This window comes from Lutra lutra, chromosome 14, assembly GCF_902655055.1.
Source record: "Lutra lutra chromosome 14, mLutLut1.2, whole genome shotgun sequence".
Classification (NCBI taxonomy): domain Eukaryota; kingdom Metazoa; phylum Chordata; class Mammalia; order Carnivora; family Mustelidae; genus Lutra; species Lutra lutra.
In genome coordinates, this window is record NC_062291.1 from 56,606,910 (window position 1) to 56,633,081 (window position 26,172).

Genomic DNA, 26,172 nt, shown 5'->3' on the forward strand with positions numbered 1-26,172 from the left:
ACAACTTTTAAGGAACTTTGATTCTAGAATTCCAGCCTTTATTTTGGTCATCTTTTTTTCTTTTTTTTTTAAAGATTTTATTTATTTATTTGACAGACAGAGATCACAAGTAGGCAGAAAGGCAGGCAGAGAGAGAGAGAGGAGGAAGCAGGCTCCCCGTGGAGCAGAGAGCCTGATGTGGGGCTCGATCCCAGGACCCTGGGATCATGACATGAGCTGAAGGCAGAGGCTTTAACCCACTGAGCCAGCCAGGTGCCCCTGGTCATCTTTTTTTCAAATCAAAGTTTAACCTATTGAAATTATTGCTTCTTCTACTGTACATAAACACTAAGGTCCACATGTCACAAGGATGGGTCTCCTAATTGGGTGGAGGCAATGAATTCTATTTCTTACTCAAAGTTAAGTGTTTTACGAGATGGAGGGAATGTTAAGATATTGTTTGTCTGTAAGAAAATACAGGAGCATGAGATTGGCATCTCGATGCAGGGCTTTGGGTGAGGATATAAAGGAGGGCGAGTGAAAAGGACATTGTTGTATGAGTGTCAGATAAACAACTGCAGGCAAGTGGAGGCTTTGGATGAAGTGTTTTAATACAAATTACAAAGCAAGGACAGAAGCAAAATAAACTTGAATGGAGTTTTTCAACTAAAGGAGGACTTTGCAAATTGGATATGCTAGTTAACATTTGAAAGATACTCTACTACCCGATCTTGGAGAAGTTGCTTAACCTATCTCATTTGCATTTTCCTTATCTGTAAAACAGGAAGTAAAACAGTACTTAACTTATAGTTAGTTCCTTTGAGAGTATTAAATGAAAGAAGACATGAACAGACATTTCTCCAAGGAAGACATCCAAATGCCCAACAGACACATGAAAAAAGGCTCAACATCACTCTGCATCAGAGAAATACAAATCAAAACCACCATGAGATACCACCTCACACCAGACAGAATGGCTAAAGTTAACAAGTCAGGAAATGACAGATGTTGGCAAGGATGCAGAGAAAGGGGAACCCTCTTACATTGCTGGTGGAAATGCAAGCTGGTGCAGCCACTCTAGAAAATAGTATGGAGGTTTCTCAAAAAGTTGAAAATAGAGCTAGCTACCCTATGACTCAGCAATCGCACCACTAGGTATTTACCAAAAAGATACAAACATAGTGATCCAAAGGGGCATGTGCACCCCAATGTTTACTGCAGGAATGTCCATCTTAACTAAACTATGGGAAGAGCCCAGAAGACCATCAACACATGAATGAATAAAGAAGATGTGGTGGTATATATACAATGAACTATTAATAGCCATCAAAAAAAAAAAATGAAATCTTGCCATTTGCAAAGATGTGGATAGAGCTAGAGGGTATTGTGCTAAGTGAAATAAGTCAATTAGAGAAAAAAATTATATGATTTCATTCATTTGTGGAGTTAAACAAAACAGAGGATCATAGGGGAAGGGAGGGAAAAATAAAATAAGGTGAAATCAGAGAGGGAGACAAACCATAAGAGACTCTTAACTATAGGAAACAGAGGGTTGCTGGAGGGTGGGGGTGGGTAATGGGGTAACTGGGTCATGGGCACTAAGGAGGGCACGTGATATAATGAGGACTGTTAATGAGGGTGTTATATACAATTGGTGAATCACTGAACTCTACCTCTGAAACTAATAATACACTATGTGTTAATTAATTGAATTTAAAATAAAATAAAATAATATATATATTTTTAAAGATTTTATTTATTTATTTGACAGAGAGAGATCACAAGTAGAGAGGCAGGCAGAGAGAGAGAGAGGGAAGCAGGCTTCCTGCTGAGCAGAGAGCCCGATGCGGGACTCGATCCCAGGACCGTGAGATCATGACCTGAGCTGAAGGCAGCAGCTTAACCCACTGAGCCACCCAGGCATCCTAAAATAATATTTTTAAAGAGGGTATTCAGTGAGGAAAAAAAAAAAATTTTATGATGTGCCTGGTACAGTGCCTGGCATGAAGAAGGTCACAAGAGATGTTGGCAACACTTTACTCCATTATCCCCACCCAACCCCTTTCAATTATGAAATTCTGAAACATTTACTGGAAATCTTATTTTCCAAAAATAGAACATGTGGAAAATTCTTGATATTCCTTGCAGATACTTCCTCCAAGTTAGAGGAAGATTTTAGTGCCCTTCTTCCTTGATTTAACTCTGGTTCAAAAGAAAGATGTGGTTTAGAAGTAGGAGAAATGACTAGTTCATTTAGGCATTAATAACCCTGAAGGAGGAAAACATAAGGCAACCAGACATATGGCCTCAATTTTTAAGAACGCAGATTAAAGAAAAAAATCAGAAAGATGATAGGTGAGATCTCATGGTCAGATGTACCAAAGAATATGGCACAAAAAGGGTAAGAGTCTAAAAGTGGATTAACCAACTACGTGAGAAATCTGATTGTGTGACCATAAGTAATCTTAACGGGTAAGAAAAGTGAAAGGCATTTAAAACACTTATCTGAACAGAGGGACCGTTGAGAAGGAACTTTGAAATTATGGGGGAGTTTAATTCTATTTTATGTATTTCTCTGTTTTCTAAAAATTTCTGTGGCTTTTATAAAATAAAGTTTCCCCATAAGGATTTGTACAATTGAGAAAAAAGATGGCAAGTAATTGAGAAGAACATCTAGAAGCTAGGAGATTCTTTTAAAAGCAGCATCCCTTGGGCTAAGTATCACTTGGAGATGAGGCGTGCAGGAAAAAATGCTAAAGATAACAAAAAAAATTATTTTGATTACAGTTCAGTGCAAGACATGAACAGGAAGAGGGATTCACAACCGTAATGGATTATGCAAAGGAATTAGGACTTTTGAACTATTCTGCTTCAATCTAGAAAAATGCAGTTCAATCAATTCAAAGTAAAACATGCATTATTAAGAAGTCATTGAAACAGACAGGAAGTTATTAAGAGAATCCATTACTTTCCTAAAGGAGTTTAAAGAACTTTACAGATATGATGGTCTTTAAGTTCTAAGAGTTAGTGATCTAAGTTACAAAATATTGGAGAGGATGGGCTCAGGAAACTCCACATGAGGTTGATTCTTGGAAAAGTCTTAAAATAAATATGGAAGATTTGTTAGCACCTCGAAAAGAAAGCCCCAATCACTTGAAACTGGCATGGATTTATTAAGTCAAGTTATATCAATTATCCCAATTTGAAAAATGTGTAGGAGGGTGCCAGAGTTAATAACTTTTGGCAGTCTCTCAAATTCATAGAAATAGTGTATTTTATTTCAGCAAGAGGTTCGTCATGCTTTTTATAGAAAATTTCAAACAAAATAAAAAAGAATGACATGATACACCTCTATATAGCCATTACCCATTTTTAACAACTATTAATATTCTGAGATTTTTGTTTTTCCTATTACTCTCCTCTTTACCAGGTCTTTTTATTGTTGGTATTGGAATACTTTATTTATTTATTTTATTTTATTTTATTTTATTTTATTTTATTTTATTTGGTATTGGAATACTTTAAAGCAAATTCCAGGTATTATATCATTTGTAAATACTTCATTACGAGAAAAATGTGTAACACAACAGGCGAAGAAAGATATATAACAAAGTCTTTCATGATGTGTTTAAAGATGAGCTGGAGAAACACGGACTGGATAAGAATGAACTTAGAGGGCTGACGTTAATGTGAATCATGGCTAAATCATGTCGACAAATGGTTTGGGATCTACCTTGAGGCAAGGTTATAGGGGAATGTACCACCAGGTTCTGTCCTTATCCCAGTCTTATTTGGCACATTTTATCAATGATTTGGATGAAACCACTGGAAGCACATTTAACAAATTGGCCAAAAAACTCATGGTTTTTAGTGAGAGTGCAATATATTACATAAAAGATTTAAGTATTATCAGACTGGAAAGATGGGCTGGAGCCATAAGGCTGCCATTTAAAAAAATTTATTTATTTATTTATTTTGAGAAAGAACACAAGTAGGCAGAGAGGCAGGCAGAGAGAGAAGGGGAAGCAGGCTCCCCGCTAAGCAGAGAGCCCGATGTGGGGCCTGATCCCAGGACCTTAAGACCACGACCCGAGCTGAAGGCAGAGGTTTTAACCCACTGAACCACCCAGGCACCCAAGGCTGCCATTTAAATGATACACACATGGAGAGAATCTTGACTTGGAGATTATTTGAAAAAGATTTGTAGGTTTTACTGAGCCATGATTCTCAGTATGAGTATCTAAAACAACTGGTCATATTAGGTGGTATCAATTAAAGTTAACTTTCCAGATTAAGGATGTAATAACTTCACTCTCTCTGCAGTATTATCCTCAGTTCAGAGTAGTGTGTTTTGAGAGCAACATTAATAAACTGAAGGGCATCTAGTGGTGGGTAATTAGGACAACATGAGATCTGTCTATCACAATATGTAAAGAATGGTTAATGGAAATGAGGCTATTTATCCTCAAGAATGGGAAACTGGGGGATGGGATTTGAATATTGGCTATCTTTGAGGATTTGGAAGGAAATTTGTTAATGTAGAAGAAGTAAACATACTGCATTGTGCTGTAGCTTAAAGCTGAGGTCAATGGGTGGGAGAATAAAATAAAACCTGGATTGAGGTAAGAGCTTCCTAGCAATTACAAATGTCTGGCAATGGCCTGGACTACATGGACACGCACCTCTTTCAGTGGAGAAGGATATGGCAAAGGTTAAATACCCAGCGTTCAAGAGTTCCACAGAAGTAGATTTGTTGCTTAGAAGTTTGAAACCTTGGCTGCACATTGGACGTGCCAGGAGGCCATTAAAGGACAACAACTTCCAGGCCTCACCTCCTGCAATTCTGATTTAATTAGTCTGGGGTGGAACTCAGGAGTTGTTTTCACAGAGTTCTCCAATGAATCTAATATATAGCCAGAATTGAGGTTGGTGTGATGGAAGACCCAAGCGTGGAGATTAATTAATTACTTTAAGTGATAGAAAAAGTTTACAGTCTGGATGGCTCAATGGGTTAAATCTCTGCCTCCGGCTCATGTCATGGTCTCATGGTCCTGGGATGGAACCCCGCATCACATCAGCCTCTCTGCTCAGCGGGGAGACTGCTTACACCCCTCTCTCTGCCTGTCTCTCTGCCTACTTGTGATCTCTCTCTGTCAAATAAATAAATAAAATCTTCTAAAAAAAAAAAAGTTTTGAGTGCCATGCAGAGTGCCAGCTAGTGTGGAGGGGTCTCTGAGGCATCCTTGAGGAAGTGACTTTCAGAAGGCTGAGTAAAAAAATAGCTAAACAAAGGGGGGTGGGACGAGAATGTTCCAGGCAGAGGAAAAAATTGTGCTTGCGGGTTGCGGCAGGGGCCGAGGGTGCAGTGAGGCTGGAGGGAGGTGGAGTGAGGGGAGGGTGGTAGTAAGAGAGGCTGGAAGCCCTGGAGCTTGTGGGTGGAAACTGTGGCGTGCAAGAAGGGCTTTGCCTTTTATTCAAAAGTAATGGGAAGCTCTGCAGTGTTTGAAGTATCTAGTGGGCGATGTGGTCATACAAGCACTTTGAAAAGATCACTCTGACTCTAGTGTGGAAATTAAGTTGTTGAGAGGCAAGAGTGGATGCACGGAGACCAGTTAGGGGCCTGCTGTGGGAGGTGGTGGTGGTTGGACCAGGGAGGCGGCACTGTGGTGGAGGGGGATGGGTGGGCATCAGAATCTTTGGGAAGCAAGACCCAGGACAATACACGAGGTTTCAGAAACATTTCCTGAACGAGTGGGTTGCTTAGATGTGAAGGGTGAAGGGGAAGAAGAAATTGAGGATGATGCTATTGTTCTTGGTATCACAACTGTTTGAGTCGTAGAGATGTTCACTGAGCTGCGGATGTTGAGCTATGGGAAACTAGAAGAGGACCAGGTTTGGGGGAAGGGGGGGAAGCATGCATTCTGTTTGGTTCGAATAGGTTTGAGGTGTCTATGAGTCATCAAGCTGAAAGGGCCAGGAGGCAGCTGTAAAGTCAAGTCAATGTGTCTGGACTAAATAGAAGTTAGATTATTTCCCACATATGGACAGTGGTACCTGAGGCCACAGGGTGATCTGGGATCACTCTATTCACTCTTTTCGTACAGAGCTCATTATTTCATACAGAGCACATCAGCTTCCCAAAGTCAGTGATAGATTTTTAAAAAAATTTTAGTCTAGAAAATGAAGACTTAGAAAGTTAAGTAACTTCCCCAGTCAAACAGCTAGTAAGAGGCAGGGTTGAGACTCCATCCTATGAGATTATTACATACTAAGAAGATGCATTACTACTTAATCATATCTCCTTAATCAGAATGACTCATTCGCAGAGACAATGTAGGGTTAACTGTGCTTGCTTAGAAAGAACTAGCTAAATGTGGAGTTCCTTCTATTATAAACCTATCATTTGGGGCTATTATTCTTTGTATTCAATGAGAAAATATTCCATGGAGTTTATGACTAAGCCCTAATCCAGATTTGGGATTTACTACACAAACATTTGTCCTTTTGTTTCCTACAGTACATGCAGACTGAAGTTGAGGTTTCCTGGCAACTCACTAAAAATAGAACCATGGAGTCGAGAAGTTAAAACACATCTGAAATAATCAAATCCCATACCCCTTTTCTTGATGGAAAACATTGTATACTAAAAATTCGAATCAATCTTATCCATTCATTTATTCAGCTGATGTACGGAGTACTGACATAGGCCAGACTGTTTGCTGGTTTCTGGAGATCTAAAAGATACACTGTGTTCTCAAGGTACTTGTTCTCATAGAGGAGACTGACACAGGTTAAAGGCCATTGCAGCACTGTGGGCAGGTGCCATGAGACAGATGCAAAGGAGGGTATTTATATTTAATCCATCATTAGAGGAAGGGCAAGAAGCTTTCTGCAAGACTTTCTGGAAACAATGACACATAAACTGCTTATTCTCATCCTTATCTCATCCTCATCTCATCTACCATAAGGTAGAGTTAGAAGGGAGGAAGGAAGAGTGTTTTAGGCAGAAGAAAGAAGCAGAAACATTGTGCAAGGCATGAGGCTATGAAAAAGAAGGGCCAAAGTAGAGACAGACACCTTGAACAGTACCTGGGGACATGGACTCAAAATTGTTGTTAAAGAGATTTACTTTTATTTTGAGACACATCGCGCAGAGAATTGGAAGCTCACACTGGTAGGGTTGTAGAATCAGGTCTGCATGTTTTAGGATGATGACGTTAGCTCTAAAGTAGAGAATGAACTGCAAGGAGAAGAGCCCAGATGTGGGGGCCTTTCTGAATGCTGTCGTAGGAGTCTGGGCAAGGAATAAAAAGGAGGTAAGTGAAAGGATTTGAGAGCTATTTTGTAGGTAGAATCAATAAAACGTAGAGGGTTTTGTTTGCTTGTTTGTTTGTTTTGAGTTTGACTAGAGGGAAAAGGAGGAGTTTAGGGAGATTGGTGACATGGTGGTGAGCTTCACTGAGCAGATTATGCAGAAAAATTAGAGTGGGAAAAAGAAAGTTAACTTTTAGACATAGAGATTTTGGCTGTAGAATATCAAAGCAAATATGTCCAGTAGGTGACTAGAATTATAGATTTGGAGCTCAAGAGAAAGTTCTGGACTGGAGATATAGATCATAGCATCATTACCATAGAGATTAAGGAGTTATTTTCATACAGATTAGGGAGTTATCACCACTGAGTTGGAAATATGTGTATAAAATGAGATGAACCAGGGTTCCAAGATGGAGCACTATGGAACATTCCTATTTAAAGGGTATGGTGAGAAAGAGAAGCTAGCAAAGCAGGGGTCAGAGAAATAGGACTATTATAAGAGCCTGATGTTACGGGAACCAAGAAAGGAGAGACTGTATGTAATAAGAAGTTAGCAGTGTCAAAATCTACAGAAAATTAAAATACCGAAAAGCATCCATTGGATATTTCTGTGAGTGGATTCAGTGGACTGCTGGGACAGAAGCCAGGTGTGGCAGATCAAGGAAGGATGCATTTCGAGGAGGTGAAATTTAGGAATACACAGAGTATAAGGAGGGGAAAAAAACAAGTTAGAGGAGGTCACATCTTAAGAACTGCTGTGACATGGGTCAGCTCACTGGAGATGCTGGAGGGGGAGAACCAGAGGCAAGAGGAGTGGAATGAACATACCAGTTTCATGTAAAGCTCTAAGAAGAGAGGAAGTGGCCTTTCCCCACCCAGTCCTGAGAGAATAGGTGGAAGGTGGGCCTAATAGTCTGTTTGTTATCTAATTTAACTATTCCATCCCTAAAGATAGGTATACCAGTGTGTCATTCCCAGATGTCAGTTCTAGGCAACAAAGACTTCCCCAGAAGGTAGAGTAAAATTTTCCTCTTCAACTCATGTGTTCTCCAGAGCCTTTGGGTTTGCAGGAATTTCTATAAAGAATTTGAACTATTTTAGCCACCAAGGACCCTAATGTATCCTGAGCTTTTGCTGAGGTGGAGACAATTTCTCTTCCACTCAGAACAGTAGTATAATTCCAAAGAAGAGAAAGCATATGGAATCACTCTTGTCTGCTTTGGCTCTCCAAGTCTGTTTCCTTGTCTGGCTGCACACCTCCTACCTCTGTAAGTCTGAGCAGGTAAGATAGCAGACGGTCTGGGTGTGAACAAGAAGTGCGTGGAATTTGCTGCACACATCACTCTTGGGGTCTCCATATTGGATCTGTATTCTACAGGCAGCCTCTGTCTTTAAGGGAAAGACTATCTATTTCATCTACTGGAATAAAAAGAACGAGAATCCTGCAAAACCAAGCATGCAAAGGATGAGTATATAAGGCATAATACCCACTTATTGTTTAACAATCATCAGCTCATTTTTAGCCTGTTGGAAAAATCATGGCAAGAGTGCTTAGTGGACATGAAATCACAGTAAGGGGAGTTAATCTGTTATCTTAATGAGGACATCCTTCATTACTATGGAGAAAGAACTTTCAGGGAAATGGCGTACTTGATTCCATGGGCCAAGGGATTTTTTCCCCTAGACCATGCTAGAGACACACACCACATTGTCCAATTCTTCTAGTTGCCTTTTTACTCCAAGCAGATGACCCCACCTCACCATGTTTATACATTCTCTCTTCACTCAGGGTGCAAAACTGAGTAGGACCCCACATTCTTAGTTATATTCTGGATTTGAGGAAATACTGAAGTCATGGTGATGTAAGAAAGATGTTTGGGTTCAAAGCTGATAGCCAAGAAAGAATTTCTGATACATCTTTGGTACAAAATGGTGGTTTTATGAAAGCATGGGACAGGACCTGTGGAGAGAATGAGCTGCAACAGGTCATGGGTAGTGGCCCATTATATAGTTTCAAGTTGGGAGGAAGTTAGGGATAGCAGAAGCCTCCCAGGTATTTTGGAAACAAGGTTTCCAGAATCCTGAGGGGGCTAGCTATTGTTAGGAAAAGGTCATTTATTACTGTCCAGTAAAAACTCAGTCATGAAATTCTTCAGATGTTTATCAGTGGGTCATATGCTTGGAAGATGATTGCCAACTATCTTGGGGGAGAGGGGGTAGAGATAAAGGAAGTTTATCTAAATTCCGAAGGAATTTTCATATGTTAATGTAGATTTACAGGATTCTGGGGATTGGGCTAAGATTGCCTTTTGCCCTTAGCAAATTATTAACATTGAGGCAGCTGAGTTCCTAGAGGAATGTTCTGCCTGGTTCAAGGACTTGCCAATGGACTGTAGGTAGTAAGGACATTTAATAATTTTTCTTCTGCTGTTGTTTCCCACATCAACAGGACTGAACATACCTTTTTAAAAATGCTTGGGCAAAGTTGATAGGAGCTGCTCTCATCTGTTATGTGTTGGTCTTACTAGTTTTGCTCTAGAAGGACACCCCTTTTTCCAAGGTCCAGGACCTTTCCTTAACCTTTCCTTCCTTCCACCTCACTAAATGAGTACAGAAAATAAGCTAAAGAAAAAAATCTAGGGGATTCTTAGATTGTCCCTCCCAAATATCAATTGTGTCTGTTATACTCTTGACAGGAACTAGATACTTAAGGTTGAGTTTTCACCTAAGTATCTAAAGTACAAATACTTTGTGTTCATGGTTAAAGAGAGACAAAGATCTAGGACAAAGTTGCCATGGGCATTTAGAAACTTGACTGTATCTTATCCAGAGAGCTGTTCCCTCCTGTGTTGTTACATAACAGCAGAGATACCTGAGAGGAGATGCCAAATTTCCCTCAAAATAAAGCTCCAAATCCACCCAAAGTCTGGCCAAGTGACACCTGATGATTCTGCCCCAAAGAACAGAAAAAAGATTACACTGACCTAGGAAGGATGAACGAGTGGGAGTGGGGGGGACCCAGCGATGGCTGCTTGGTCTCATCAGGTTGGTGAGTGGGTAGCAGGGTGGCAGAGTGGGCAGAGAATCGGCAAGGTCAGCATCAAACTACCAATGCACAACTTTCTATTTACCCATTCCTTACCTTCTGGGTTCCCAGTGTCTTTGCCCCTTTACTCCAAACTGGAAACCCTCTGTCAATTTTTCTTCTTTTGATCAAAGCCTTTGGGTTTTTAGGAATTTCTATTAAGAATTTTAAATTACATTCGTCCGTTGAAGGGCATCTTGGTTCTTTCCACAGTTTGGCAACTGTGGCCATTGCTGCTATAAACATTGGGGTACAGATGGCCCTTCTTTTCACTACATCTGTATCTTTGGGGTAAATACCCAGTAGTGCAATTGCAGGGTCATAGGGAAGTTCTATTTTTAATTTCTTGAGGAATCTCCACACTGTTCTCCAAAGAGGCTGCACCAACTTGCATTCCCACCAACAGTGTAAAAGGGTTCCCCTTTCTCCACATCCCCTCCAACACATGTTGTTTCCTGTCTTGTAAATTTTGGCCATTCTAACTGGTGTAAGGTGATATCTCAATGTGGTTTTAATTTGAATCTCCCTGATGGCTAGTGATGATGAACATTTTTTCATGTGTCTGATAGCCATTTGTATGTCTTCATTGGAGAAGTGTCTGTTCATATCTTCTGCCCATTTTTTGATATGATTATCTGTTTTGTGAGTGTTGAGTTTGAGGAGTTCTTTATAGATCCCGGATATCAATCTTTTGTCTATACTGTCATTTGCAAATATCTTCTCCCATTCCGTGGGTTGCCTCTTTGTTTTCTTGACTGTTTCCTTTGCTGTGCAGAAGCTTTTGATTTTGATGAAGTCTCAAAAGTTTATTTTGGCTTTTGTTTCCTTTGCCTTTGGAGACATATCTTGAAAGAAGTTGCTGTGGCTGATATCGAAGAGATTACTGCCTATGTTCTCCTCTAGGATTCCTGGGTGGCTCAGCCAGTGAAGTGTCTGCCTTTGGCTCAGGTCATGATCCCAGGGTCTTGGAATTAAGTCCCACATCAGGCTCCTTGCTCAGCTGGGAGCCTGCTTCTCCCTCTGCCTGCTATTCTTCCTGCTTATGTGTGCTCTCTCTCCCTCTCTGACAAGTAAATAAATAATAAAAAAAGAATTTTAAATTACTCAGAGAATCAGGAAGAAAGGAGGGAAGGGGGAAAGGAAGGAGGAGAAAGAAGGGAGGAAAAAGCAAGAGGGAGTAAGGACGGTCATGTGGTAAAATATTTTAAGAATTGCTCAGTGTGGAAGGGAATCAACATGCAAGCCAGTTGCTTGCTCGGTTAGCCCTTGGATGTTTGGGGATTTCAGAAGGGTTCTCACCATTCTGAGGATTGGTGGGGATGGGTCACTGTGCTTGGACTGCACAGGTGCATGGTTTGTGCTGGGTACCTGCTTTCCTTCTGAGAGTCTGCAATGTTGGTGAGTGCTGAATGGAAGGTGCCTCTGTAGCCAGTTCTCAGTAAAATCCCTGGGCACTGGGTCTCTGGTGAACTTTCCTGATAGACAGTATTTCACATGTGTTGTCCCAACTCACTGCCAGGGGAATTAAGTATGTCCTGTGGTCTCCATTGGGAGAAGACCCCTGGAAGTTTGTGCCTGGTTTCCTCCAGACTTATTACCATGCTTTTTCCCCCCTCATTGCTGAGGCTTCATATCCTTTCACTGTAATAAATCTTATTTGTGAATATGACCATATGCTGAGTCCTGAGTCCTAGGGAATCTGTATTCCTCCACCCAATGAGAACACACTGTACACATTGTTTCACATTTTTGCTTTTCACATATAAAATATTTCAAAGACAGTCTGCATCAACACTCATAGATCAAAATCCTTTTCATGCCTGCATAATATTACCTATAGTGTATTAGGATTATATATCCAGACCCTAATTAATGGACCTTTAGTCATTTTTAGTCTTGCTATTACAAATAATGAGGCACCAAACATTCCTATACATGGATCTTTTTGTACATTCATAAGTATTATCAGCAGGTTAAATCTTTAGAAGAAGAATTCTTGGGCCAAAGGATATATGTACTTTACTCTTTCATAGGTATTACAAAATGTCCACCCACTAAAGAGGTTGTATGAATTTTTACTCCCACCAACATGTAGGAAATGCCTGTTTCCCCCACAGCATTATGGTTAAATAGAATTTCTTTACTGAATTTCCTTCCTGAAAAGTCACCTTCCTTAGATGCATAGTTCTATGGATTTTAACAAATGTATATAGTCATTTAACTACCATCACAATCAAAATATAGAGTATTTCTATCATCTCTGAAAGTACCGTTGTGATCTTTGGTAGTCAGTCCTCTGTCTCTGAACCTCAACCCACTGATCTCATTCCTATCCTTTGTTTTGCTTTTTCTAGAATATCATGTAAATGAAATCATACAGTATATAGCCTTTTGAGTCTGGTTTCTTTTGCTTAGCATATGCTTTTGAGATTCATCCATGTTGTTGTAATTCTCAGTAGTTTATTCCTTTTTTGTTGCTAACTAGAATTCCATATGGCTGTGTCATAATTTAGGTATATTCACTAGTTGATGGGCACTTGGGTTATTTTGAGTTTTGGGTAGGCATATGTCTTAATTTTCCTTGGATAAATGCCTATGAGTGGGATTGCCTGGTCATATGGCAAGTGTATGCTTGACTTCATGAGAGGCTGCCAAACTCTTTCCAAAGTGGGTGTGCCATTTTGCATGGGCAGTAGCAACATATGAGAGTTCCAGTTACTCCACATCCTTGCCAACATTTTGTTGTTGTTGTAGTTGTTGTTGTTTTTAATTTTGGCCATTCTAATAAGTATGTAGTAATGTTATACATTTATCAAAGTAAAAAAAAAAACTTTGCTATCTTTGGCAAGTGATAAAAGCAATCTCATTTTTTCATTTACATTTCTTTAATTAAGGGCAATTAGAAGACACTTAATATGTTAAGAATATATATTGCTCTTCAAATTGCCTATTCAGGTATTTTTCTATTAGGTAGGTTGATCATATCCTTTTTTTAAAATTTTTTTTAAGATTTTTTATTTATTTATTTGACAGAGATCACAAGTAGGTAGAGAGGCAGGCAGAGAGAGAGGAGGAAGCAGGCTCCCCACTGAGCGGAGAGCCCGATATGGGGCTTGGTCTCAGGACCCTGGGACCATCACCTGAGCCGAAGGCAGAGGCTTTAACCCACTGAGCCACCCAGGTGCCCTGGTTGATCATATTCTTAATGATTTTAATGACTCTATATATTAAGGTAACCAAATGGTTCATAGTTGTTGTGAACATTTTCCTTAGTTTGTAATGTTTTACTATGTTTATGGCATATTTTGCTGCAGAAATATTTTAATGTTTTATATTAAATACCTCTCATGGGTGCAAAGATGTGGAGGTAGAAATGAGAGAATTTATGAATGGCAGGTATAGAATACAGGGGACTATAAGTCTAGGCAACCTGGGTGAGTCAATTTACCCAACCTTGACTGTGACCCCCAAACTAGTGATATATGGCCGGTACAGATTTTCTTAAGTCTGTCTGACTGGCTACAAAGAACCCAAGCTTATTGACAAATGCAGCTGCTTTGAGAAAGGGTAGAGTCCCAAGGGTGTAATTCTTCAATTCAGATGTGGAAGAGGATTCATTTAGTGAAAGCAATGTACTTATTGCAGAGACCATCAATACACGAGATTGTTATGCTTGTTGGCTGGGACACAGGGAATTCCTGTCTGCAGTCTCAGTGATATCATTTTGCTGGAAACAGCCCTCCTCCTTGCCAGCCCTATACTTGAATATGGAATTCCATGATGACCACAAAGACTTATTGTGCTCCATGCCGTCTATGGGCATAATAATGCAGGAGAGGCCAGAAGGGATATGGATGAGGAGGTAGATGGTATGGTGGGACAAAGTAAGGGGAAGGAGAGTGAGGAAGGGGACTCCTTTGCTTCCTTATTTCCCACACACAGAGCCCCTATGGGCATTTGATTTCTGCAGTCATTAACGTTTTTAGTGTCAAGCATACCAAGTGAAAGTCAGTTACTTGCTGCTAATCTGAAAAGAGCATAGCTCACAGCAAGAGCTGTGGGGTGGGGAGCATGGGGTTGGCAGAATCTGATTTGGAGGAAGAGCTTGTTCTGTACCTACTACCATTTCCACTGCCTGGTGTCTCTAGATGGGCTCCTCCCACCCAAAGCTGAATCTCTGAAGGGGTTCACTCAGGATCAGCTAGGCTACTTTGTTAAAATAAATGCACTCCTTTTCTAAAGAGCTGTGAACTGAGATTAACAATCTAATTAACATTTCAAAGACTAGGACTAAAATATCAAATAAAAGCAAATGACATCCTCTGAAGTCTGTGGTTCAAGAGATCAGTGGGACAAGATGTGGGTAATCCACTCAGTTATCCATCTCTACCTCTCTTTCCATTTCATCTTCCACCTTTCCCTTCCCCTCTTATTCTGTCTTCTTGCACGTGTCCCCAAAGCCTGACTCAATTGTGTTTTCCCTCCCTCTCATTTGCCTTTTGCCCCTTAACTACCTGGTTATCATTGAGGCCTTGCAGCTTATTTTTAGTATTTGTGTATTTATTGACATTGTACTGACTTCCTTGACTTAAAAACACAGGCAGGAAAAAAACCCCACCAAATTAAACTGCTTTGTCCTCAAACTCGGCTCTGGATTTATTAATTGGAAAAATATGGGGTGTGTGTGTGAGATGGAGTAAGATATTTTCCATTTGAACAGAACTTGGGGTGAATTCTTTTGCACTGAGTCTAGGAACAAACCTGAGTCATTTCTACATGTCCCTAATCCAGAGCAATGGCTGAGGCAGTGAAGCGGGCGTGAGAGATCTGGATTGAGTTCCTCTCTGCTGTTTGCAAGATGTATGACTTTGAGCAAGTCCCTTAACCTCTTGGGGAATTACAATCTCAGTTTCTGTTACTTAGCTCCAAGCTTCTGACTATCATGGACTGAAGATTCTATTTTAAAAGATAAAACACTGTCTGGTATCATCTGTGACAACAGTCCTGACAACCCCTCCAGCCAAATCCCCAAAGTCAAGGTCACTTTTCACTTGTGGATGTTGGGATTGGGTCCCACATACAGTGCTATTACTGTGTGCCAAGCACTGTACTAAGCTTCAGTCAAGTGGTCCAAGATAGGGCAGTGGTTTAAAAGCCTGGCCTCTGTGCTTACTTTTACATCAGTATAACTCTGAGCAACTTCCTTAACCTGTGACTGAGTTTCCTCATCTGTAAAATGACAATGATGATGATGATAATAGTACCCGTAATTCTGACCTTATTTAGAAAAGGGTCTTTACCAATGTAATTAAAGGTCTTAAGATCATTCTGGATTTCAGGTGGGCCCTAAATTCTATGACTAACATCCTGATGAGAGAAAAGAGGAAACATGACATACACAGACATAGGGAGAAAAGCCATGTGCAGACAGTGATTAGAGAGATGCAGCCACAAGCCAAAGAATGCCAGGAGCCAGCAGAAGCCAGATGAGGCAAGAAAGGAATAATTTCCAGAGACTTTGGCCCTGTTGACACCTTGATTCTGGACTTCCAAAATCATGAGAGAATAAATTTCTGTTATTTTTAAGTCACCAAGTTTGTGGTAGTTTGTTGTGGTAGCTCTAGGAAGTTGATACAGACGATAAAAGTACATCTACCTCCCAGGAGGGTTAAATGAAAGGTTATATTTAAAGTTCTAACGGTACCAGGGTGCCTGGGTGGCTCAGTCTGTTGAACATCTGCCTTCAGCTCATGTCATGATGCCAGGGTCTTGGGATCAAGCCCCGCATTGGGCTCACTGCTTAGAGGGGAGTCTCCTTCTCCCCCTCTCTCTGCTGCTCTCCCTGCTTGTGCTCTCTCTCTCAAATGAATAAATAAAATCTTTAAAAAAAAACGTGCTAAGAGCAAAATGTGGACTACAGTGAGGGCTCTTGACGTATCGGCTGCTATGTATTGTTAGCTCACTGGATCTTACCTAGCAACCCTATGAAGTAGGTACTATTATGACTCCCATTTGCACATGGAGAAATGGAGGCTTAGAGAGGTTAAGCAAAGGTGAGATTGTCTGGACTCTGCTCTAGCTTGACCCACACTTCAGAAGTCCCTGGAGTTGAACTTTCTGCTCATGGATCCTGGTTGGCTCGGTGACCCCTCATGATGTTCTCTCAGCAAAGATTCTTTGGTACTGATCTATCAAGACCAGAAGGTATAGAGAAGACCTCCCATGTAGTGGTGTTTATTACTCCTGGATACATCTTACCAGCCCTGTTCTTTGCACAGGCTCTGCTCCAACAGAATCAGGCTCTGTCTACACTTGGTTGTTTGATTGTCCTATGACCTGACCTCAATGAGGTAGCCTCAGCACCTCATGACAACAGACAGGTGTATGCTGCCTAAAAGGCGCACCCCTCACCCCCAACTGACTCCAGGGACTTCAAAGGCCCCTATGCTACTGAGTGTAGACTATACAAATGATTAGAAATAAGTCAGATCACTTAGAGTAAGGCAATGCCCTTGCTGGAACCCGCAAGGTCCTATAAGAAAGCAACCCGGTTACCCACCTGACCATCTTTTATCATTCTCCCCTGCATCACTCTCCATGAGTAATGACCTCATGGCCAGGTACTGTCCCACCTTAGGGCCTTTGCACATGTAGTCTGGTTGCCTTTAATGCTCTTGCCCAACAGTTATGCATGCTTTCTTTTTTACCCCCCTTGACTCTCATCAATATCACCATCTCAGAGAGGCCTTTCTTATTCAACTTACCCTTCTTCTTTACCTTTCCTGCTTTTTCCCCCTCCTTAATACTTATGATGTAACATGCCATAAATTTTACTTATCTTGCTTATTGTCTTTTCTTCCAAACTATGATATAAGTACCATGAGGATGGGGATGCGTATCTGTTTTGTTCACTACTATAGCTCAGAGCCTAGGACAGGACTAGTGAACAGTATAATGTATTCCCTAGATAATTGTTGAGTGACTAACTGAAAGAATGAGTGAAGCAAAGCCCCTCCTTGACGATAACTATGAAACTCCCCAACTGAAGTGGGTCAAGTCATGAAGTATCTAGAAGCAGCACACAAAGAGAGAACTAGTGGAACAATTGAGCTTTGAAGCTTATGGAGGGAACATAACCTCTTATTGAGCTTGATTTTAAAGGAGACAAGGGGGGGCGCGCCTGGGTGGCTCAGTAGGTTAAAGCCCCTGCCTTTGGCTCAGGTCATGATCCCAGATCCTGGGATCGAGCCCCGCATTAGGCTCTCTGCTCGGCGGGGAGCCTGCTTCCTCCTCTCTCTGCCTGCCTCTCTGCCTACTCGTGATCTCTGTCTGTAAAATAAATAAATAAAATCTTAAAAAAAAAATAAAGGTGGGCGCCTGGGTGGCTCAGTGGGTTAAGCCGCTGCCTTCGGCTCAGGTCACGATCTCAGGGTCCTGGGATCGAGTCCCGTATCGGGCTCTCTGCTCAGCAGGGACCCTGCTTCCCTCTCTCTCTCTGCCTGCCTCTCCGTCTACTTGTGATCTCTCTCTGTCAAATAAATAAATAAAATCTTTAAAAAAAAATAAAGGAGACAAGGAAAAGGATGTGGTGGAGAAAGAGGGGAACAGACTTCTAAGTGATAGAGAAATCTCAGACTTCTCTGGAAAAATCAAAATCCAAAATTCATTTATTCATTCAACTGGGAACACAGCAATGACCAAGTCAGCAATGACCAAGGGTACTTACACTCTAGTGGTCATCATGTCAGGCAGTATGATCTTGGAGAAAAACATCTGCTTATTGGAATGGTGAGATTGGAAGGGCTTATATTTCCAGAGGGCTGAGAGGTCTAGATCAGTGTGGCTTTCATCTGGCAGCCTGTAGGAAGCTATCTTGGATTCTTGATCTGGAAAAGCCCTGGGAATGTCAGTTATGGGAGATTTCTGCAGCCACAGGAAGGGTGGATTCTTATAGGGAAGGGCATTGGAAAGGGTGAGGTCCGAGAAAGGGCTGTTGTACAGAGGTGGAGGTGACTGGAGGGGGTGATATCACCATAGAAGAGGGTGGGTCAAAGATGTCTGGAATGAACTGAGAAATTGAGAAAGGATCTTAAAGCCCCAGAGTGTTAGAACAATCTAAATGTGTGTCACCAAGAACAACTACTTGAAGGAAGGGAAGGAACAAGATAGGAGAGTTGGTGCAGGGACTTTGATGCCGGGATTTGGGACCAGATGAGGCCAGATTAGAACCAATCCCTAACTTTAGTGACTGTCCCATCACTGGCCTTTTTGAAGGCTCACAGGAAGGACCACGGTACTCTATTGCTGTTTACCCTCCAGCACTTGTCTGTGTTTGCTCTTCTCTGTGTGACAAGCCAAGCTAAGCCCAGATGTAACTGATCAAACTGGAAATGGTCTGAAACTAGTGAGTCATACAGGATCTGCAGAGTAAAATTTTCGTGATTTTTGCCCAAAACCTACCACACCTTTCAACCCTCCAAATCTTTTTATTAATGTAGTAAAATTTTAAAATATTACATCTTTGGTATCATGAAGTGAGATGGCTGGGATTTCTCTGTTTGGCAGAATTTTGATCTTCCTTTTAATAGGATGCTAGCTGTAGATGTCAGGAGGGCTGTTTGTGTAAGAATCGAAAGATCATTTTTTCTTTTTTGTTCTTTTCCTCTGACATAGCTAATTGGCTTGAAATCAATCTGTTTTTACAAAGCTTGGGTTTCCTTCAGTTTTGTCTCTCAAGTGAAGAGCTGAACTTTCTACCTGACTTTCACCTTAAATAGAAACATTTTCTCGCTTGTCATATGAAAAGGAAAAAATGGGAGGGAAGCGGTAGTCTTGAATTCTTTAGTACAGTGAGACAGTTCAAAGGAAAGCAAACACAACACTTTGCCATTATATATTTTGATAAAAAGTGTTCCTTGAAATTGTTTTTTGAAATGCCATTTCACATTGTGTGATAGAAACTGAATTTCTGTTATCCACCAGGTAAATGAAGGGCTTTCAGGGAAGTGGGGGAGAGAGAGTCACTGTGAATTTTCCATAGCAATTTGACTGTAGCAGTCACAGCATCTGAAAGAGTTCTGGGGGCCAGAGAAGAGGGGGCAGTAACCTAAGTGGGTTCCCTTTTTATGAGCACATCCCAGCTATGTCCCCCATGGATCCCCACATCTAGTGGTATGGCTAGTACCACATCCTAAGAAGAGATAAGGGCTTTTGAAAACTACCTGCCTTAAGCCATAGAAAACATGGTAATATTTTAATTGCTCCTCTCTGGTAATCTAGCCAGTTACATGAAAAACAAATTTAGTCATTATTATTTCATTTTTTTTGTAATAAAGTTTTAAAAATTGTGTATGAGAAATTCCAAAAGTTTCTCGCTGATCTAAGTTCTTTTTCTTGTCATATCTGTCATAAGAATATGATGAAAATCTTCAGTATAGTCTGAAAATATGGATGTCATTGCAAAAGCTGGGCAAATGTGGAAAAGTATCTCTCTACCTGTCCAGGAATAATAATCGAAGTAAATAATCTCATTAGGAAATGGAAGAGAGAGTCATATCAGGCTGTTTCCCACCTCAGGGCTTTTGCAGCTGCTGTTCCCTCTTTCTGGAATGTTCTTACTCCTTCTCATGGCTGGTATTTTCTCATCATCCAGGTCTCAGTCAAATGTCGCCTTCTTGGAGAGGCTTTCCTGACCCTTAGTTGAATCCTCCCACCCCAACTCTGCTGCATATCCCATTCCTTGGTTCTAATTCCCATTAAACTGTGTAATATCCCTTAGTTTAAATTTCTTCTTAGTATATATCATGACCTGGAGTTGCTGGTTAATGACTTCAGTTCTGGGTTATTTATCTCCCCAGCCAGATTGTGAACTCCAAAGAGCAGGGACCTTTTTGGTCTTTGTCACTACTAATATTAGTGCCCAAATAGATGTGGAAGGAAAATGAGAGCAAAATTATCATATATGAAAACTAAATAACTAAATAGATTTTTGGGGGAACAGCTTGAGGGAGCCAAGCTTTCAGAATTCAGTTTAAATAGAAACTGCTGCAGTGTGCTGCCCTTGGGTATTAGATTTGTAATCGTTCATGCCAAGTGCTGCTTGTAATAAGCTATGTTTGTCAATACCATCACTTTGGGAACTGAGGCAGGTAGTGCCTAGGGGGTTCTTTTTCAGATTCCAGAGCCCTGGCATCAAACAGGAGACTTCTGCCACTCCAGTTATATCAGGATATTTTGGCTTCAGAGTATTAAAATCCTGACTCTAACGGGGTCAAAGCATAAATCGCACGGGAAGTTTGGAGCAGGGATTATTCTTTTAGCAGTTCAAAATGCTGTGAAAGACTCAAGTATTGTCCATCTCTCTGTTCTGCCATCATTGAATGTCATCTTATCCAGGCAGGGTAATGTCTGAGGAAGACAAGAGTGCTGCCATTCTTTTCCTAGACTTGCTCCAGCAGACTTCCTCCAGGGTCTCAGGGGCCATTTTGGGGTATACATGCATTGTTGAACTAATCTTTGGTGAGGGAATGAGATTATGCACAACAATAAGGCTTGATCCTGAGCCTAAGGGGTGGAGTGTATCCTTTTCTCATGAGGTATGTGGACTGCTTGGGGAGTGGCAATCATCTGAACAAAACTGAGGTTCTTTTGGGAGGGGAGAAGGAGAGGAAGTGTTGTATATTTCATCTATTGTTCCTATGCTTGTTCCTTCTGCTTGGAAGCAGAAGCTAATGGGATTGCTAAAGCTTTTCTTTCAAGTTTTGTACTGTGTGGTCTGATAAGTAAAGACTAGTTTAAGATTCTAGAGGTTGATGAGCAGACTGGAGACCCATACAGTTACAGTCCTTTGGATTAAGTCCAAGCTTCTGCTCAAGAGCTTGGGAAGGCGCCCTGTTTCAGCACATGGTGCCTGCTGCTGTTCAAGTGGGAGACCCAGAGGGGGAGAGTCAGTCGGGCTCCTCTTTTAGCTGTTTTAATCCCATGCCCTGTCTTTAGAGAAGTGCAATCTATTCTGCAGAGCCCATCTCATTCTGTGTGTTTCTTTATTGCTTTATCTTACCCTTCTTTTCCAAAGCCTAAGAAAAAAAGTTTAGGGATGGTTTGGGAAGTTGAGAGAGGAAGGGAGTGAGTTGTCAGAATGGAGGAGTTGGGCAACTTTCCATTTCTTGTTCACTTCTGCTATATGCTCTGTTTGTGATGACCAAAGTAACTTGTGCCTTTTATATGATTCTCTTTGGAGCTTTATTATGTCCCACGACAGGCTGAGACTAATAATAGATGAGATAATGTAAATGAAGAAATGTTCAAAACTTCACAGCCTCTACACCGTTACAAATTACAACATTTAAGTGTGGGTAAAATGCGAGGGGTGTGTCAATCCAGAAAATGGCATGGACTGTTGGGACTTGGACGTTTGATGATATTTTCTTAATATTTTTGAACATCTTAAACATTTTGTGGTAGATTTTAAAAATGAGGGCAATCCTTGCTTTTTTGTTGTTGTTTGTACCTTCACAGACCAGCATGACCTATTAAACAGCCAATTTTGGATTCTTCCCTGTCCTCATTCCTTATCTGGTCATTGACCTAATTCTGTCCATTCTCCTTACCACATTCTGTCCATTCTCTTTACTACAACCACTAACAGTCTTGGCCCTTATCACAGAACAGGCAAATCCTTTTGTTCTTGAATTATTTCCCTATAATAAAGATGAACTTTTATCTGTCTTTGATGTCTCCAGATAGCTAGCACAAGACCTTACTGAAACTGGAGGAAAATCAATGTTTTTTTTATTTCTTGTTGATATTTTCTTTTCTGCTTTTGGTTTCAGAGTCTGAACTGAAGAATTTTTGTTCCAGAAATATACTGATCATCCTTGGCTTCTCCTGTATCATAGCTGTGATTGCTTTGATTGCTGTGGGGTTGACCCAGAACAAACCATTGCCAGAAAATGTTAAGGTAACTCAAATCTGAGGGGGTCTGGCTGGGGTGCAGTGGGGGAAGGGGAAGGAGGGTATGGTAAATCAGAGCATACAGGAGGGGTGGAGATTCTGGCAGCCCAGGAGCAAGTCAATATCCACTGGATTAGGGAGGTAAAATGGAGTGATGCTCACAGGGGAAGAGGGAATGTCTTGAGTCAATTGGTGGTAGGAAGATAATTATCTTTATGCTTGTTCAGCAATAATTGTTAGTACTTTGAGAGAAACAAATACTTTATTCACTACATCCAGATATTATGTGATGCTATTTTGTGCTGATATTCTATGACTTAGTGTTATCTCTACTTCTTTTTTTTTTTAAAGATTTCATTATTTATTTGACAGAGAGAGATCACAAGTAGGCAGAGAGGCAAGCAGAGAGAGAGGAGGAAGCAGGCTCCCTGCCAAGCAGAGAGCCCAATGCGGGACTCGATCCCAGAACCCTGAGATCATGACCTGAGCCGAAGGCAGAGCCTTAACCCACAGAGCCACCCAGGCGCCTCGTGTTATCTCTACTTCTTATTCATTGTTTCACTGTGGCTCTGTCACAACACTGCACTCTTTGATCTTCTTACTCAATCATCATTACTATACCAAAATAATTAAATTTATTAGAAAGCATTACATAAAGTAGTTTGGAAGTCAAAGATTATGGAGAAAAACTTTTCCTCTTTTTCAGAATATTAAAGAAAGCAGCAAAGTCAATAAAAAAAAACACAGAGAACCACATACATGTGTCAAATATAGTGATTTGAAATTAATTCATGGGTAGACATATTTCTTCAAAATTTCCACATTTGAAGAGCTAGTTACTATCATTAAAAATAATTAGGGTCATTAACTTTGCTGTGATATATTTCTACTTCCTTCCAAATTCACCAATGTAAAATTTCAAAGACATGAATATGTTACAAAGAGCTTGTAATGTCACTATTTTATTCAATCTTAGTTAAAAAGCATGTGAAAAATTTAAGTTTATGTTGTAAATACAACATTTTAAACTTTCACTGAAATTAAATAAATGTATAAGTAAATAAATCTAAAAGGGCCCAGAATATACCAATTTGCTAATGTTGTACATATTGGCACAAATGTACACGTAGATGATGACATGTCTAGAAGTTAACTTGACCATGGAGGCTCTGGAATACATGTGCAGAAGTTTATTTTCTTGTATTTGAAGACACCAAACTATGAGACTGGAATGATGGATGCATATGCCAGGCTTCTAAAGCTTTTGCCACCCACCCAAATCAGTCGCTATATAGTAGAGGTCTGGATGTTACATTGGCATTCCTTTGTGACATGAACTCAACTCAGTATTGCTGTGCACAGCAACTCCTTTGTCAGCTCAGAAGGCTGATATTATCTCATTGTCAATGGTCTCTTGCCTTTTAATATTGAGTGATGTTGGCTCTCTTGGCAAAACTTCACTCACAGTTGAAGCCTCGTGACATCTTGGTTCTGCTATTTGTTTACCAGCTCCAAAAGTACATGATTGCCTTCTTCTTGATTTGACCTTTTTACATGTTCATTATTGCATCATTGGAGAAGGGGACTGCCTAGGAGGCAAAATCCATGACAGACTTGAGCTCTGTGTTCCCAGTGAATACTTCTGGTCATGGATGACTTTCCTGCATTTGTAGCGGTCATCATTGACTCTGTTGTGATTTTGTCTTGTGTTGGCCCCAGAAAATGGAACAGGTCTTTAAATAGGAGGTATGAGTATTTGAAGAGTAGATAGTGGCATATGAAATGGATCTTCATAGCAATATCACTGGTTTATTTTACACAAAGATCACTTTATATATGCAAACTAGTCATTTATTAAGATCATATACTAATTTTAATAAGATTATTGGCAAATATTAAGGACAAAAATATTTTAGGAACTTGTCTTTGGTGATGGCTTTAAGCTACGTATACTTAATTTGATAGTCACTAGCCATATGTAGCTATTTCAACTTAGGTTAATTAAAATAAAATAAAATAAAATAAAATAATATAATATAATATAATTTTGTTCCGTAACTGCAGTAGCCACATTCCAAGCACTCATTCAATAGCCTCAGGTGGCTGGTGGATACTAAACTGGACAATGCAGACTTAGAACATTTCCACTGGGGCAGAAAGCTCAATTGGACATTGCTGCTTTAGAGCATACTCTTTGATAATATCCTCGAAATGATTTAAAACTAAGTTTGAGGAATAAGGTATATGATAAAACATTATAAAATCCAAAATAAGGAAAAAGAAATGAGACTTTTTCTTGTGTGGTTTGTAAACCAGTACCAGGATCATCCCAGATATCACGAGCTACTAACAGGCTTTGAGTAGTTTGTTGAAATAAATTTATTTCCTTTCATAAATGATGATTTAAAGGATAATACTTATTTCAATATTTGTACCTGGTACATTTGTTTTAAAAACCTATAACATTGTGGGGCCTGGGTGGCTCAGTGGGTTAAAGCCTCTGCCTTTGCCTCAGGTCATGATCTCAGGATCCTGGGATTGAGCCCCACATCGGGCTCTCTGCTCAGCAGGGAGCCTGCTTCCTCCTCTCTCTCTGCCTGCCTCTCTGCCTACTTGTGATCTCTCTCTCTGTCAAATAAATAAATAATTTTTTTAATTAAAAAAATAAAAATAAAAACCTGTAACATTGAACTTCCAGGGAAGATAGTGGAGTAGGAGGACCCTAAGTTCACCTCATTCCATGGAACATGATAGTATCCACATCAGTGTAAATAACCCAGAAAACGATTCGGAAGACTGACAGAAGAGACTCTTCAGAGCTAAATGTAGGGAAGAGGCCATCTCGAAGAGAATAAGAAGGGTAGAGACACATTTGGAAGTTAAATGGACCTGTCTATAGTGGGGAGGAACGATACAGGCATGGAAAGGGGAGAGGAAAAGACCATCACCCCAAGTACCTCAGGTGCACAGGGATTCTGCATGAAACCAGAAAGGCTTAATTTCCTGAGTTCTTAAAATCAGCAGGGATTAATACCTGGAAATTTGAAAATTAGTGGGCTCAGTTCTGGAAGAGTCAGGAAGGTGAGAGGAAAGCAGCACCCTTAAATAGCCCTGTGGAGACACAGCATAGAAGCAGCAGTTTGAAAAGCACCTGGGGTGTGCAGGAGGGAGATTTGTTTACTAATCTCAGAGCATGTGCTTGGAGGGGCAGGGATCACTGGGAGACTTCTCCAGGAACAAAGGAGCTAGTGGATGCCATTTCCTTCCTCCACCGTCCAGCATAAACACATGATACCTGTGACCCAGCACTTCTCCAACAACACTACCTAACTTGCTAACAGCCTGCCCCACCCTGTGTTCTCCTGTGGACCTGCTGGTACCAACCAGGCCTCACTCCAGGTCTTCTTTCACTACAGACCTTACTAATACCACCCACAATGCCACCAAGTGCTTCTTGAGATCCACTCCCTCGAATCCAGCCAGCCTTGGTTCTGGTGGCTACAGGTCCCCTTTCACAACAGCCCTAAGCAAACCTTGCTAGCACTGTGTCCCCCCCCACCCCCGCATTCCTGCATTCTCCCATGAACCTGTCCCCTCCAGTATGCCCTTGGCCAAAGCCTATCCAAAGTGGTGCCACAAGCCCGACAGTATGCAACCAGCCCTGACAGGCCAGCACCACTCCAAAGTGACTCCTGTCCTGGGGACAGTGGAAGAGACCACATTACACACACCACACAGACCAGTCTGATTGTAGTGCCAGCAGTGGGCTGGCAGCTGATGTCTGGTATGACTGCAGGTCCTGGCCACCTATGAAAGCCTCTCAAAAGACAACACACAAAAAA

General features: G+C 40.8%; 1 protein-coding gene across 2 annotated transcripts in view; it reads left to right on the top strand.

Annotated features, from left to right (window-relative positions):
- Nucleotides 1-26,172, top strand: part of ENTPD1 (ectonucleoside triphosphate diphosphohydrolase 1) — a 103,391-nt gene that overhangs the window by 24,250 nt on the left and 52,969 nt on the right. The window contains exons 1-2 of one of the 2 annotated variants that reach the window (XM_047702025.1): nucleotides 16,426-16,582; nucleotides 22,210-22,337. In XM_047702025.1, coding sequence (XP_047557981.1) covers nucleotides 16,531-16,582; nucleotides 22,210-22,337 — 180 coding nt within the window. In that variant the 5' untranslated portion in view covers nucleotides 16,426-16,530. Of the gene's footprint in view, nucleotides 1-16,425; nucleotides 16,583-22,209; nucleotides 22,338-26,172 lie in introns of those variants that run through there. The other variant, XM_047702026.1, reaches the window with a different exon arrangement.